Source organism: Vipera berus, assembly GCF_964194415.1.
Source record: "Vipera berus genome assembly, chromosome: 4".
NCBI lineage: Eukaryota > Metazoa > Chordata > Lepidosauria > Squamata > Viperidae > Vipera > Vipera berus.
The window spans coordinates 31,179,892-31,193,844 of NC_138206.1; the positions used below are offsets into that span (position 1 = coordinate 31,179,892).

General features: G+C 36.4%; 1 protein-coding gene across 1 annotated transcript; it reads left to right on the forward strand.

Annotated features, from left to right (window-relative positions):
* Positions 1-127: 127 nt before the first annotated feature.
* DRD3 (dopamine receptor D3) lies at positions 128-13,893 on the forward strand (the record flags this gene model as incomplete). The annotated part of the gene is made up of 4 exons (XM_081327721.1): positions 128-208; positions 5,943-6,131; positions 11,697-11,735; positions 13,705-13,893. The coding sequence occupies 4 exons, from the start codon at positions 128-130 to the stop codon at positions 13,891-13,893; spliced, it is 498 nt and encodes a 165-aa protein (XP_081183847.1).
* Between the last annotated feature and the right edge of the window lie 60 nt (positions 13,894-13,953).

The following is a 13,953-nucleotide window of genomic DNA, read 5'->3' on the forward strand; positions in this document are numbered from 1 at the left end:
AATTGAGAAAGATGCGTGTGTTTTACTTAAATAGTGGCAAAGGGATACTTATAATGCTGAGATAGTTTTATCCTGAAACTATATTTTTCAATGCAACCAAAAAATAGATTGTCTTCTTGAAAGAATCATGCACTGGAAAGTGAATATCCTAAGTAGAAACTTCCACTTCCTCATTTCAAGGAAGAACTATGAAAAGGAAGGACTGATGGTGAAAAAAAGTGAGTATAAGAATCTGGAGAGGAAATAAACAGGCAGAGAGTGAAGTAAAGGATAAAATGAGAGTGAAAGATGAAGAAATTAAGAAAATATAGAGAAACTCTGGGAAAATTAGTGAGCTTTTAATTGCAAATTTCAGCTAAGGGGTGTGTGTCAATCGCTCCCTATTGTCACAATTATTCAAGAAAGAGGTTCTAAAAATCACAAAGGTTTTATCTGAAACCAGCAAAAGTGTGTGTGTGTGTGTATATATATATATATATATATATATATATATATATATATATATATATATATATATATATATATATATATATATATATATATATATATGTATGTATGTATATAGTGTATATAGTGTATGTATATACACTATAAAATGGTAAAGGTAAAGGTAAAGGTTCCCCCGCACATGCGTGCTAGTCGTTTCCGACTCTAGGGGCCGGTGCTCATCTCCATTTCAAAGCCAAAGAGCCAGCGCTTGTCCGAGGACGTCTCCGTGGTCATGTGGCCGGCATGACTAGACGCCAAAGGCGCATGGAACGCTGCTAGGTTGGCAGAAGCTGGGACAAGTAACAGGCGCTCACTCTGCTACGCGGCACTCAGGATTCGACCCGCCAAACTGCCGACCTTCTGATCGACAAGCTCAGCGTCCTAACCCACTGAGCCACCGCGTCCCTATATACACTATATACATATATATACACACTATCTATCTATCTATCTATCTATCTATCTATCTATCTATCTATCTATCTATCTATCTATCTATCTATCTGAAAACATGGTCACAAACAGTGTTATCCATTAGTTATTCTTGTACTAAAGACAGTTTCTTTGAGGTTTTTCAGGCAGACTGATATTCTGCTATCAGGAAAAGCTAAGAGTTAAAAAGTTGAAAATTGCAAACAAAAACTGTAAATAGGGATCTGATTTGGAGTTCATATAGAATGATGAAGAAAATAATGTTGTTGATATGGTTGCATTGTTTCTAGTTTTTTGAATTCAGTTTTGATAAGCCGTTTTAGATCTGTATAGTCATACAGAGATGCCTACTGTATAGGATAATAGATTGTAGCAATTTCTAGAGATTGGAGTACATGTAAAATAGCTTTCAGAAGAATACTATATGCAAAATGTACCAATGTCCAGATGTTTAAAGGTATTTCTGCAGTTCTGGAAGTTTTTATCTTTGCTTTTGGAGCACAGTGCAGTCTGGGTCCATTAATAATATTAAATGAAGTTATAGTTAGAAATAATCCCTAACTCCATAGAGCTCTTGGACAAAAAAAACCACAACAACTCATAATTTTCACTTATAAAAAGCTACAATGATGTTGTCACAAAGGACTTTTTAATAGAATAATTCCTGTTGCCTATCTGGCAAAAATCCACCAATTTTGAGAAATGTTATTTAATCTCTTTAGCGATGTCCCCATGGTCAGCTTGGTTTTCAAACCTCAATCTTTCATTCTAAAGAACTGCATGTGCACGTATCCTGTCAATTCTATGAAATCTGATCCCAAAAATTCAGTGGAATTTTGTGCTAGGTAGAGTAAGTCAGTGCTCTGCCAAACACATCAGCCTGCAAATTCAAAAAACAAGAGTAAAATATAGAAGAGAATAATAAGGAATATACTTATTATATAACTTATACAACTCTTGGCCAGGGTTACCCTTTCTGAATCATGGAAATAATGAGGAAACAGAAAGCAAATAGTCTTTTTGATCAAATACTTTTCTTATCCAGAGAGAGAGAGAGAGAGAGAGAGAGAGAGAGAGAGAGAGAGAGAGAGAGAGAGAGAGAGAGAGAGAGAGAGAGAGAGAGAGTGTTCAGACTCTTTAATGCCTTCTTCATGTCTTAACAAGATCAACTTTTCCTACTTTCACAGAAAGCAGCCATAGCTTGCAGATGCTAATTTGGAGGAGGTAATCTTACCAATCTCTTCATTATTGCAGCTAAATCATTAAGAATAGCAACTAAATTCATTTTGAAGATGATTAAAGCTAAATTGAATATTTTCAGAAAATAATCATTAATTGATTGGGAACAAGAACTTTTGGATGTCCTGCTGTGCACCCCCTGCTGAATGCTGCCTTGAACTTACGGTTTATAGTATATAAAAGATGTCTGATTTCTTTGAAACTTTTAATAACTTTATTGAGATGATTAGGGATCTGAGGAAGGAAGAAATTGTTCTTAGCACCGTATTTTGCCTTTTGCAGAGCTTCTGTATTCAGACCCCTTCATGGATTACTGCCTTGTCATGGCGAAGGGGCTTGCGTAATTCAATGAAGCTATGAGCTATGCCGTGCAGGGCCACCCAAGATGGACAGGTCATAGTAGAGAGTTCTGACAAAATGTGATCCACTGGAAAAGGAAATGGCAACCCACTCCAGTATCTTTGCCATGAAAACCCCATGGACAGTACCAAGAGGCAAAAAGATATGATGGTGGAAGGTGAGCCCGTCAGGTCAAAAGGCATCCAATATGCTACTGGAGAAGAGCAGAGGGCTAGTACTAGTAGTGTCAGAAAGAATGAAGTGATTGGGCCAAAGCCAAAAGGACACTCAGCTGTGGATGTGTCTGGTGGTGAAAGGAAAGTCCGATGCTATAAAGATTTTTTCTCCATAGGAACCTGGAATGTAAGATCCATAAATCAAGGAAAGCTGGATGTGGTCAAACAAGAGATGACAAGACTGAACATCGACATCTTAGGTATCAGCGAACTAAAATGGACAGGAATGGGTGAATTTAATTCAGATGCCCATCAGGTATACTACTGCGGGCAAGAATCCCTCAGAAGAAATGGAGTAGCCTTCATAGTCAATAAAAGAGTAGGAAAAGCAATACTGGGATACAATCCCCAAAATGACAGAATGATCTCAGTTCGAATCCAAGGCAAACCATTCAATATCACAGTAGTCCAGGTCTATGCCCCAACCACCAGTGCTGAAGAGGATGAAATTGACCGGTTCTATTAAGCCCTACAGCACCTTATAGAACTAACACCAAAAATTGATGTCCTTATCATCATGGGGAATTGGAATGCTAAAGTAGGAAGCCAAAAGATAACCAGAATAACAGGGAAGCTTGGCCTTGGAGTACAAAATGAAGCAGGGCACAGGCTGATAGAATTTTGTCAAGAGAATACGATGGTCATAGCAAACACTCTTTTCCATATCAAAGGCAAGGGAGAAAAAGAAAGATACGCCCAATTGAATGCAGAATTCCAGAGAATAGCTAGAAGAGATAAGAATGCCTTCTTAAAGGAACAGTGCAATGAAATAGAAGAAAACAATAGAATAGGGAGGACCAGAGATCTCTTTAAGAAAATTGGAGAGATGAAGGGAATGTTTCATGCAAAATGGCAGGGAGCTAACAGAGGCAGAAGAGATTAAGAAGAGGTGGCAAAATTAAACAGAAGAACTATACAAGAATGAGCTTAACATCCCTGATAACCATGATGAGGTGGTCACTGATCTCGAGCCAGACATCCTAGAATGTGAAGTGAAGTGGGCCTTAGGAAAGCTGAGCAACAACAAAGCTAGTGGAGGTGACAGTATTCCAGCTGAGCTATTCAAAATCTTAAAAGACGATGGAGTAAAAGTGCTACACTCAATTTGCCAGCAAATTTGGAAAACTCAAGAGTGGCCACAGGATTGGAAAAGATCAGTTTACATTCCAATTCCAAAGAAAGGCAGTGCCAAAGAATGTTCAAACTATCGCACCATTGCACTCATTTCACATGCTAGTAAAGTTATGCTTAAAATCCTACAAGCTAGACTCCTGCAGTATGTGGATCAAGAACTACCAGAAATACAGGCAGGATTTCAAAGAGGCAGAGGAACTAGAGATCAAATTGCCAATATATGCTGGATCATGGAGAAAGCTATGGAGTTCCAGAAAAACATCTACTTCTGCTTCATTGACTATGCTAAAGCATTTGATTGTGTGGATCACAACAAATTGTGGCAAGTTCTTAAAGAGATGGGAGTACCAGACCATCTTATTTGTCTCTTGAGAAACCTATATGCAGGTCAAGAAGCAACAGCGAGAACTAGACACGGAACCACTGATTGGTTCAAAATTGAGAAAGGAGTCTGGCAAGGCTGTATACTGTTGCCCTGCCTGTTTAACTTATATGCAGAGCACATCATGAGAAAGGCAGGGCTAGATGAATCAAAAGTTGGAATTAAGATTGCTGGGAGAAATATCAACAACCTAAGATGTGCAGATGATACCACTCGAATGGCAGAAAGTGAAGAGGAACTAAAGAGCCTCTTGTTGCGGGTGAAGAAGGAGAGTGCAAAAGTTGGCTTGAAACTTAATATTAAGAAAACCAAGATCATGGCATCTGGTCCTCTCAATTCCTGGCAAATAGATGGGGAGGAAATTGAGGTAGTGACAGATTTTATTTTCCTGGGCTCCAAGATCACTGCAGATAGAGACTGCAGCCAAGTAATTAAAAGATGCTTGCTCCTGGGGAGGAAAGCCATGGCAAATCTAGACAGCACACTAAAAAGCAGAGAGATCACCCTGCCAACAAAAGTGTGTATAGTCAAGGCTATGGTCTTCCCAGTTGCAATGTATGGCTGTGAAAGTTGGACCATAAGAAAGGCTGAGCACCAAAGAATTGAGGCCTTTGAACTATGGTGCTGGAGAAGACTCCTGCGAGTCCCTTGGACTGCAAGGCAATCAAACCGGTCAGTCCTAGAGGAGATCAACCCTGACTGCTCTTTAGAAGGCCAGATCCTGAAGCTAAAACTCAAATACTTTGGCCACCTAATGAGAAGGAAGGACTCACTGGAGAAGAGCCTAATGCTGGGAAAGATTGAGGGCAATAGAAGAAGGGGACAACAGAGAATGAGGTGGCTGGATGGAGTCACTGAAGCAGTCGGCGTGAGCTTAAATGGACTCCAGAAGATGGTAGAGGACAGGAAGGCCTGGAGGAACATTGTCCATAGGGTCACAATGGGTCGGACACGACTTCGCAACTAACAACAACAACAACTGTATTCAGGTAGTCCTTAACTTCCAACTACTCATTTAGCAACTATTCAAACTTACAAAGGCACTGAAAAAAGCGACAACCAGACCTCATCACCTTCACAGCATCCTCAGCACAATGACATCATCAAAATTTGGATGTCTTGCAATCAGCATTTGCAAGCATATGATTGCTGCAGAATCACTTTGTCACGTGATCACCATTTGTAAACCTTTCCAACCAGCTTCCAATAAGCAAAGTCAATGTGGGAATCTGGATTCACTTAAAACAGCAGTGATTTGCTTAAAAATTGTAGCAAAAAAAGTTTCAAAATTGAGTATTCCAAAGCAGCCTAGGTAAAGCAGTGATAGTAAATTATCTGGAAAATACAACTTTGTACCTTCAGTGTTTGAAAGCACCCCAGTATTTAGAAGCAAGATTATGATCTTATGAAATATAACGTCATATATTCTGTTATTTACAAATCCATGAACAATAAATAAAATTAATTTTTATAAAACTAATTTTTCACTCTTTCTCTGTCTCTGCTTTCAAAACGTTCAGCAAACAAGATCACTGAAAAGATGGAAGCTGTTATAGTCTATATAAGCTATATCAGAACATTCTGGAATTTAATCTATCATTACAGAATTCTTTTGCTGCTAAAATGTTAGTGTGTGTTATTTCATACAAACTTCTAAACAAAAATTGGCAGAATAACTTCAATTACCACAGCTTCATGCCTACTCTGCCCTCTTTTCCTCCATCTTGATTTTGGTCATTGTTTTTGGGTATGTTCTAGTCTGCCTAGCAGTTCTGAGGGAACGGAACTTGCAGACTACTACCTACTACCTTGTGGTAAGCCTAGCAATAGCAGACCTGCTGGTTGCCATTTTAGTGATGCCATGGGTGGTATATCTTGAGGTGAGTAAAACTTTGGCTGCTGGTATATGGGCATAACTTGATTTATTTCAACCCATTTAAACATCCATATGAGAAACTGCCACCATTGAATATTCTTAATTCCCATGTAATTCAATGATTTTAAAGTGACAAGCTGTATTAAGATGATACACTGTAGTCATACACTTGCTCATATGAGTTGGCAGCACATAAATTCAATAAATCAGTTAAATGGCATTTTTAATTTCTTCATCAGTCATTCCCTACTTTATGCTTTTCATATATGCCGGGTCCACTAATTAAGAGTTCTGTGATTTGAACATCCAACACAGCAGGAGAGTTGGGGGAAGATAATTGATAATGAAATTGTGGCAAATAAGATTTCAGAGAGTTAGAATTTATTAATTAAATTTACATGCTACCCATCTCTCTCTAATAAGGCAACTCTGGGCAGCTTGTATTGTATGCAAAGAACTGTAAGCAAAATGTGGGGGGTTTTTGGGCTCAATAGAGCAAATCACTTCTAGCACCTTTTCAACTTGCATAGATGCCATATTTTTGGAATTTGGTTGCCCTTAACCTTAGCTAGTATGGCCTTTAAGAATTCTGAGAGTAAAGGATTTCTGGAAAAGATATAGCAAACTGAGTAGAAGCAGGGCCAATAACCACAGCAAAGAACCAGGAACCGCTGAGTAGAATGGTTTCTTAGAATCTATCTGGATTAGGAGAGGATAGAAGATAACCCACATGTGCTCTGGAAAGCTGCTCCTTTCAGAATGATGGCTTTCTGCAGATTTAAGTGCTGGGAGATGATGAGATTAATCATTTTACTTAAATGAGTAAATGAGACTAAATTCACAAACCTCACTCCCTGATCATTTTTGGAAAATGTTCATTAACTATTTCTAAGCGCTTAGAAATCTTCAGAGTGACAAGTCTGAAAATCCAGTTCAATCCTGAAAAGAAAATTTTAATTATAAGCTTAAGAATTTAAAGTATCTGAAATAAGCAGCAAAAAGCTAAATAAAATTTTGATCTTGGAAAGTTGTAAGTGGACTAGGTTTCTAGGTAAATTTGGAATATTGAAACATTTAGTATAAGATTTTGAAATTAGGGTTATAAAGACAAACAACTTATCATGGGAAATAGATACTAGATATAACAAAGATAAACAAGATATAACAAAGATAAACAATTTCATATTTCAGAAACTGAACAGTACAGGGGACTAAAGATTTTAGGTACAGGAAAGATGTACAAGCCTATAAGATGGTGCAGAACATTATAACAATGAAAATATTGAAGAAGACCTTTGAAGAACAGAGCTATTGGTAGCCACAATATCTACAGTGTTAGAAGTGATGTCTGCTTCTATGGATATTCCATGTCCCAAAGTTATTACTGAAGAAATGACAGATGTAGAACAAATTTTATCTGATAAGATAGAGATGGTTTTGAAAGTGGATTTATAACTCATAGGCCAAGAGAATGACTTAGAAAAGGATATTTCATTGGATTTACAAAAGAATCTGGCTGAGGTTTTAAAATGTAAATGGGAAATTCAAAAGATAAACCAAGAGGGTGACATGAATAATTTTTTCCTCTTTGATGTATAAAAGAGATTTGTTAAAGCCTTGAGGAACTCTATATGATGGGACAAAAAAAATGAAGACAAATTGAATCTTATGACAGTATTTAAATTAAGACTGTTACAAGTAAAAGAAATAGATATAGAGTTGGTTTATTTCATCACAATTAAAACAAGACATGTTATTACTTCTGGAAACACTTTTGTGCACATTCTTCTCACACTAGGACTGAAAATATTATCTTTTATGGAATTGTTTATAGATAGGTCATAGGATATGAGCTAAATGTTTGTAACCTCAAAGGGGGAGGGTAAAACATTGCTAATTTTTTTCAATTTGTGGTGAAGTTTGGAAGTCATTTCTTTATATATTTCTTTTCTCCTTTTTCATCTTTATTTGCTTTTTCATTTGATTTTTTTACTGCTTTCTACTATTTTCTTCAAGTTTAGTTTGGATTAGATTTTATTATTATAATCAAAACCTGTAATAAAAGTATATATAAGAATTCTGGGAGCTGATATGTATTGAGGTCATCAGACCGGGAACATCTATATTTTAGTAAGAATGCCACACTTCCCCCCCCCCTGAAACAGTAATTAAAAGATAACTTAAAGGCTTATATTGCTGATAGGCAACCTAATACAAATGCTAGTAGTTAATTATTCATATCATGTCACACTAGCTCAAAATAAAAAATTGAAATAATATAATACAAATCCAATTATGTTCACACAATGAAATGTGTACCAATATACTAAACTGTTCTGAAAAAGAAATTGTCTCTGTAAAATTGCTGGAAAAACCATAAAGTGGAAAGACAAAAAGAAAAGGACTTTTGTGAATATAAGTGGGGATATTAACAGAGAATAAGATCTGATTTAAAGGCTGTAATCTTTTGTAGCCCAGAACATCTTTCATCTCAAGAATTCAAAGCACTGCGTTGTTATCAGGTCCTTTCTACTTACCTCTGAAGAGAGGAGGGGTGTTAAGCTTTTATCATTCAATAATTGGTAAGAGAAGATTATGCTTTAGCTAATCTCTTATTCAAAGGAAGTAAATGAACCTTTTTTTAAAAAAAATGAGAATTTGGAAAGAATCAGCAAAGAAATGCTCAGTAGATGTATTTAGAGGAGCTTACATACCCTTATAAAATCTTATAACAGAATTCATAATTGAGGTAGTCACATTCATTCACAACTGTCAATACTGGCACAGGCCCTACCACATTTCTGGGTCCCCATGTCTGATAATACTAATACTAATAATAATGTTCAATTATTAGTAAGCTTCATAAATCCCACAAAATAAAGCTCAGTGGCTTGGAACCAGAAAACTTTTTTTCTGTTGTAGTTCTTATATGAAGAATAGGCAATAGTAGTAGTAATAATAATAATAATAATAATAATAATAATAATAATAATAATAATAATAATAATAATAATAATAATAATAGGTTGGAAGGGACTTTGGAGGTCATCTAGTCCAACCCCCTGCTAAGGCAGGAAACCCTATACCATTTCAGACAAATGGCTGTCCAGTCTCTTCTTAAAAACTTCCAGTGTTGGAGCATTCACAGCTTCTTTAGGCAGGTGGTTCCACTGGTTAATTGTTCTAACTGTCAGGAAATTTCTCCTTAGTTCTAGGTTGCTTCTCTCTTTGATTAGTTTTCCTCCGTTGCTTCTTGTCCTGCTTTCAGGTGCTTTGGAGAATAACTTGACTCCCTCTTCTTTGTGGCAGCCCCTGTTGACAAAACCATGTTCTCAGGTCCTTGGGAAAAGCCAGAAGGATCCTCTCTTTATCCTATATCCTATCTATATCCCTACCTTTTCTATCTGTATGGAGGTGGGGCAGAAGGTAGATGCTTTAGTCAAACAGCTTTCCACATTTTTTTAAAGAAACACTATACAGTGATCTTCTGCGAAATGTGTTATGGAAAGAACCATCAGGAGAGAAAAAATGAACAAGGATGCACCTATTATTTACAAATAACCTCCCTCATTTCCTACCTCCCCCACCACTCGTCAGTTGTGACGTGCTGCTAGTGTTATTACTATTGATAATATTTTTCTAGATATCAATAGTTCTTGGAAGAACTACCCCATGTCCAAGTGTGTTTATATCCAATTTTTACCCTACACTCTAAAAATTCCAGACAATAACACCTATCAGTTCCAGTCATCTGGCTGGGAATGATGGCAACTGAGTGCTCCCTCCTCCGCTAGAAACAAGAACATTAAGAAGAAAGCTGCTGCTGAAATCTTGCCCTTAGGAAGACCAGTTGGCGACATGAAGGTACTTCTGAGAAATGGTGTGTTTTGCCCAGCTGGGTGGTAGCAGCTGCCTTGACAATAACAGTAGAAAAGTCTGAGAGTTTTTGCATGTTTTTAACCAGTGAATCTCCAAAGTGGTAAGCTTGGTATTATGTTCAAAGGAGTCACCCATGTCTGGATTGGGGTCTGGTCACTGCTATCTGCTTGCGTATTATAAAAACTGACAATGACCACCTAATTTGCACACAACTCAGGGTGGCTTAGCAATGTGACTCAGCCTCCATCCTACTTGCTGCTCCCAAGGCTTTCTGCTTATGCTTCTAGCCTTTTAACCCTTCTGGCATTTACATATTTGAGACCTGTCCTCAGATTTGCATACAACATCCACAGGACCCCAGATCCCAATTTAAGAGCTCCATCTGATCGGAATGATTCCTTCAGCAGTGTGAAACACTGTCAAGTAAACGATGCTGCTTTTAACATTCTAGTCTTATTTCTCATTTTGTGAGGGAAACATTCTATTTACTGTTTTAGATTTATAATCCTAAATGACATTATTGCAATACTAGAAATCTCAGTTGGAAACACAGAATGTCATTGGCAATAATCTCAGTCAGTCTGCCTCAGGCAATATAATGAAGAAGAGATGGTGGATATTTTTGACTGCAGCTGTTAAGTTATATTATGAACTTTATAATTGGCAATTACACTAGAAACACAAATTGTTCAAAATACTAGCATTTAGTGCATCAGCTTAATATTGGCCTTATACTAACTGATTGCCAAGAATAGTTATCGAGGTAAGAGCTGAAGCAGATAATATATTTGAATTGGGAGATGCTTTCGAAAAAAAACATTTCAGATCCAAGGGCTGTAGTGGCTGTGATGGTAACTGAGTGATATCTTACAGAAAAAGATTAAATTTAAAAAAAGCCAAAACCTTTGGTTATGGGAAATGGATTATCAAAGGTTAAAGTTTATTTTACATGATTTCTTTTAAAAATGTATATTAAACAGAAAGCTATGCAATTATTCAGTATTGTCTTAAATTGCTGCAAGAGGTCACCAAAAAGAGCTACAAAGTCTATGTTGGCCCCTAAGTCCAAGGCTATATATGACTAAATCTCTGTCACTTTCTGTTTAACAAAAGAAAATTTGCTTTTTCTGACTGGGGAAAAATATGTACTCTGTACCACTTTTGCTCTTAGCAAGAGCAACAAGGCAAGGTCTATAGTGAAGTTCTTTTTCTATTGGTGGCATTTGTTAGGCAACAAGAAAGACACTTTTGTTAAGTCCAATAGGAGAAAATTATCCAGGATATTCTCTTGATTTATCATTAGCATTTCCCTTTGATTTTAATACTTTAGGCAATTTCTTTTGTAAATTCATCCTTTTCAGAGTCATTCTATTGGCCTCTCAGTGTTAAATATACTGTTGATACCATCTCTATCTTGTCAGATAAAATATGTTCTACATCTATCATTTCTTCAATAACATTTTTGGACTTAAGTCTATTTGTAGAAGCAGACATCGTTATGGACATTGTTTATATTGTAGCTACCAGTACTAATTTCAGACTCCATTTTTCAAAAGTATTCTTTATAGCTTTTAATTTTCTTGCATTTTTGTATATAGCAATCTACAGGTGCACAGGCTCAACAATGGCAAAACAAAACAAAAACATCTTTGGAGCTACCATATAAGTGACAGTGCTGAACACAGTTTAGAGAAAGGAAAGCACTCAGATGCTAGCTATTGTTCTTGGTAAGTAGAAAGTTCCCACTCTTTTAGAAATGTAATTATTCAACATCAGTATATAAAGGTAAAGGTTTCCTCTGCGCAGCCATGTCCAAATCTAGAGAATGATGCTCATCTCCATTTCTTAACCGAGAGAGCCAGCATTGTCCAAAAACACTTCTGTGGTCATGTGATCAACATGACTATACACCAAGGCACACTGAATGCTGTTATCTTCTCACCAAAATGACACCTATTTATATATTCGCATTTGCTAACTGCTAGGTTAGCAGGAGCGACGGCAAGTAACGGGAGTTCACCCTGTTGTATGATCTTAAACCAGGGCTATCAGCTTTCCACGTGACAAGTTCAGCTTCTTTAAATGCTGAACTATCACGACCCCCCATATCAATATGTAGCATATTACTACTATTACAACTGTAGTATGAAATGACATATTATTCATAGTTTTGTGCTTTGGGTGAAGTATGTAAAGACATGTATGAATGGTGGTGTGCATAAGACCCAGTTAAAGCAAGGAGAGACTATTTTGGTAGATGTCAGCCAATGGAGTGTGTGAAATAAAATAACAGAATCATGACTTCTAAGATTCCCATAACAAGGGATAGTTCTTACAACCAAAAGGTAGTGCTAAAAGAAGAGATGGTTTCCATATGTAATGATAAAGCAATGAATTCTAGTTGTTGCATGGCAAGAAGACAAAGCTGGAACTGCCAAAACCTTGTCAGAAGTTGTAAAAATCAATGGTATCCAGCATGGTCTTGGTTTCACAAGGCAGAAACCTTTTAGATACCATTCTGCAAGAGTAGAATCTTTATTGTAGGCAAGAATGAAGACTTTAAGCCTGATACTGGATTGTCTACAGCAGAAAAAAATTCAAAACCTTAATATTTCAGTTTAAGCTCTCAATGTCTCCTTCCTGACTTTCTCATTAATAGAGTTCACCTGGATGGTGGAGATATTTTTTAAAAAATATAGTCTTTATTGGTTGTCATTTTGCCAGCTTCAGCCTTTACAGAACTGAAGTACTTCAGAGCTATCATGTAGAACTGTGCCTTATATGAGTTGTCTTGGAGTTGAGCAATGTCTACATTCAATAAATAACAAACTTCAGGACCTCTTTATAATCTTCCATGTGACATTAGTAGATGGTACCTGAATGCTTTAAACAATTTAAAATCACCCAAATCTCACGAGATAGTCAAGGTTTGTGTAATCTCTGTTTCCATATGAAATCTCATAAGATTTGACTAGGTGACTAAATTATTAATAGTCAAAATAATTTCACTATTATTTTTCATGTTTAAACATTTTTAAAATTAAATGTGTACATTGCTTAAAAATAAGATATTTTTAAAATATGCAATTTTTTATTATATTTTTAAGAGTTATATTTTGGCACTCATAAGATGGCGTGAAAATTATACAATGGTGCCACTTTCAGAAAATATCACTAAGGCTTATTTTAAGGAAAAGTAGATATAGCAGGTTATGAAGCCAAAGAAAAAGGTACTTAATACTGTTTTTGGTTCATGTTTTTCCCCATTTGGTTTCCAGCCATAGAGAAAAAATAACCACATGTGTTATCTCAATTCAGATTACCAAGGAATTTGAAGTACCTTGCTTCAAAGGGGAATAAATTAACAAAAAAAACCTCACATTTAAATAGCTTTTTCGATTATCTTTTTAAAATAAATCTACTGTATGTTAGCTAAAATTATATTTAGTCTTATGTTGCTTTGTTCTTTGCTTTTAATAAGACATGTGAACAGACAATCAAGGATCTCCAGGTATTTTCTAGAGTAACGTGCAATTACCTTAAAAACAGACAGAATTAGTTTGACCTTATTCACTTATTATCTTAGAGTGGCAGCTTGCCTTTATATGAGGGCCTTTAGATTTGTGTGAATGAAGATTTATGTCCACAATTAAATACTACTGAGCAACAGTGTATTGCTTTCTTTTTTTATATCTCAGACTTTTATAGTCTGCTGGCTGCCTTTCTTCGTGACACATATATTGAATACTCACTGTCAAGTCTGCCACGTTTCCCCAGAACTCTACAGTGCTATCACCTGGCTTGGTTACATCAACAGTGCCCTCAACCCTATCATATATATCACCTCCAACAATGAGTTCCGTAAAGCTTTCCTCAAGATTCTGTAGTGCTGAAAACTTGGAGAATGCCTCAACTTTATATTCCTTGCAGAAACAGTGAAGGAAGGT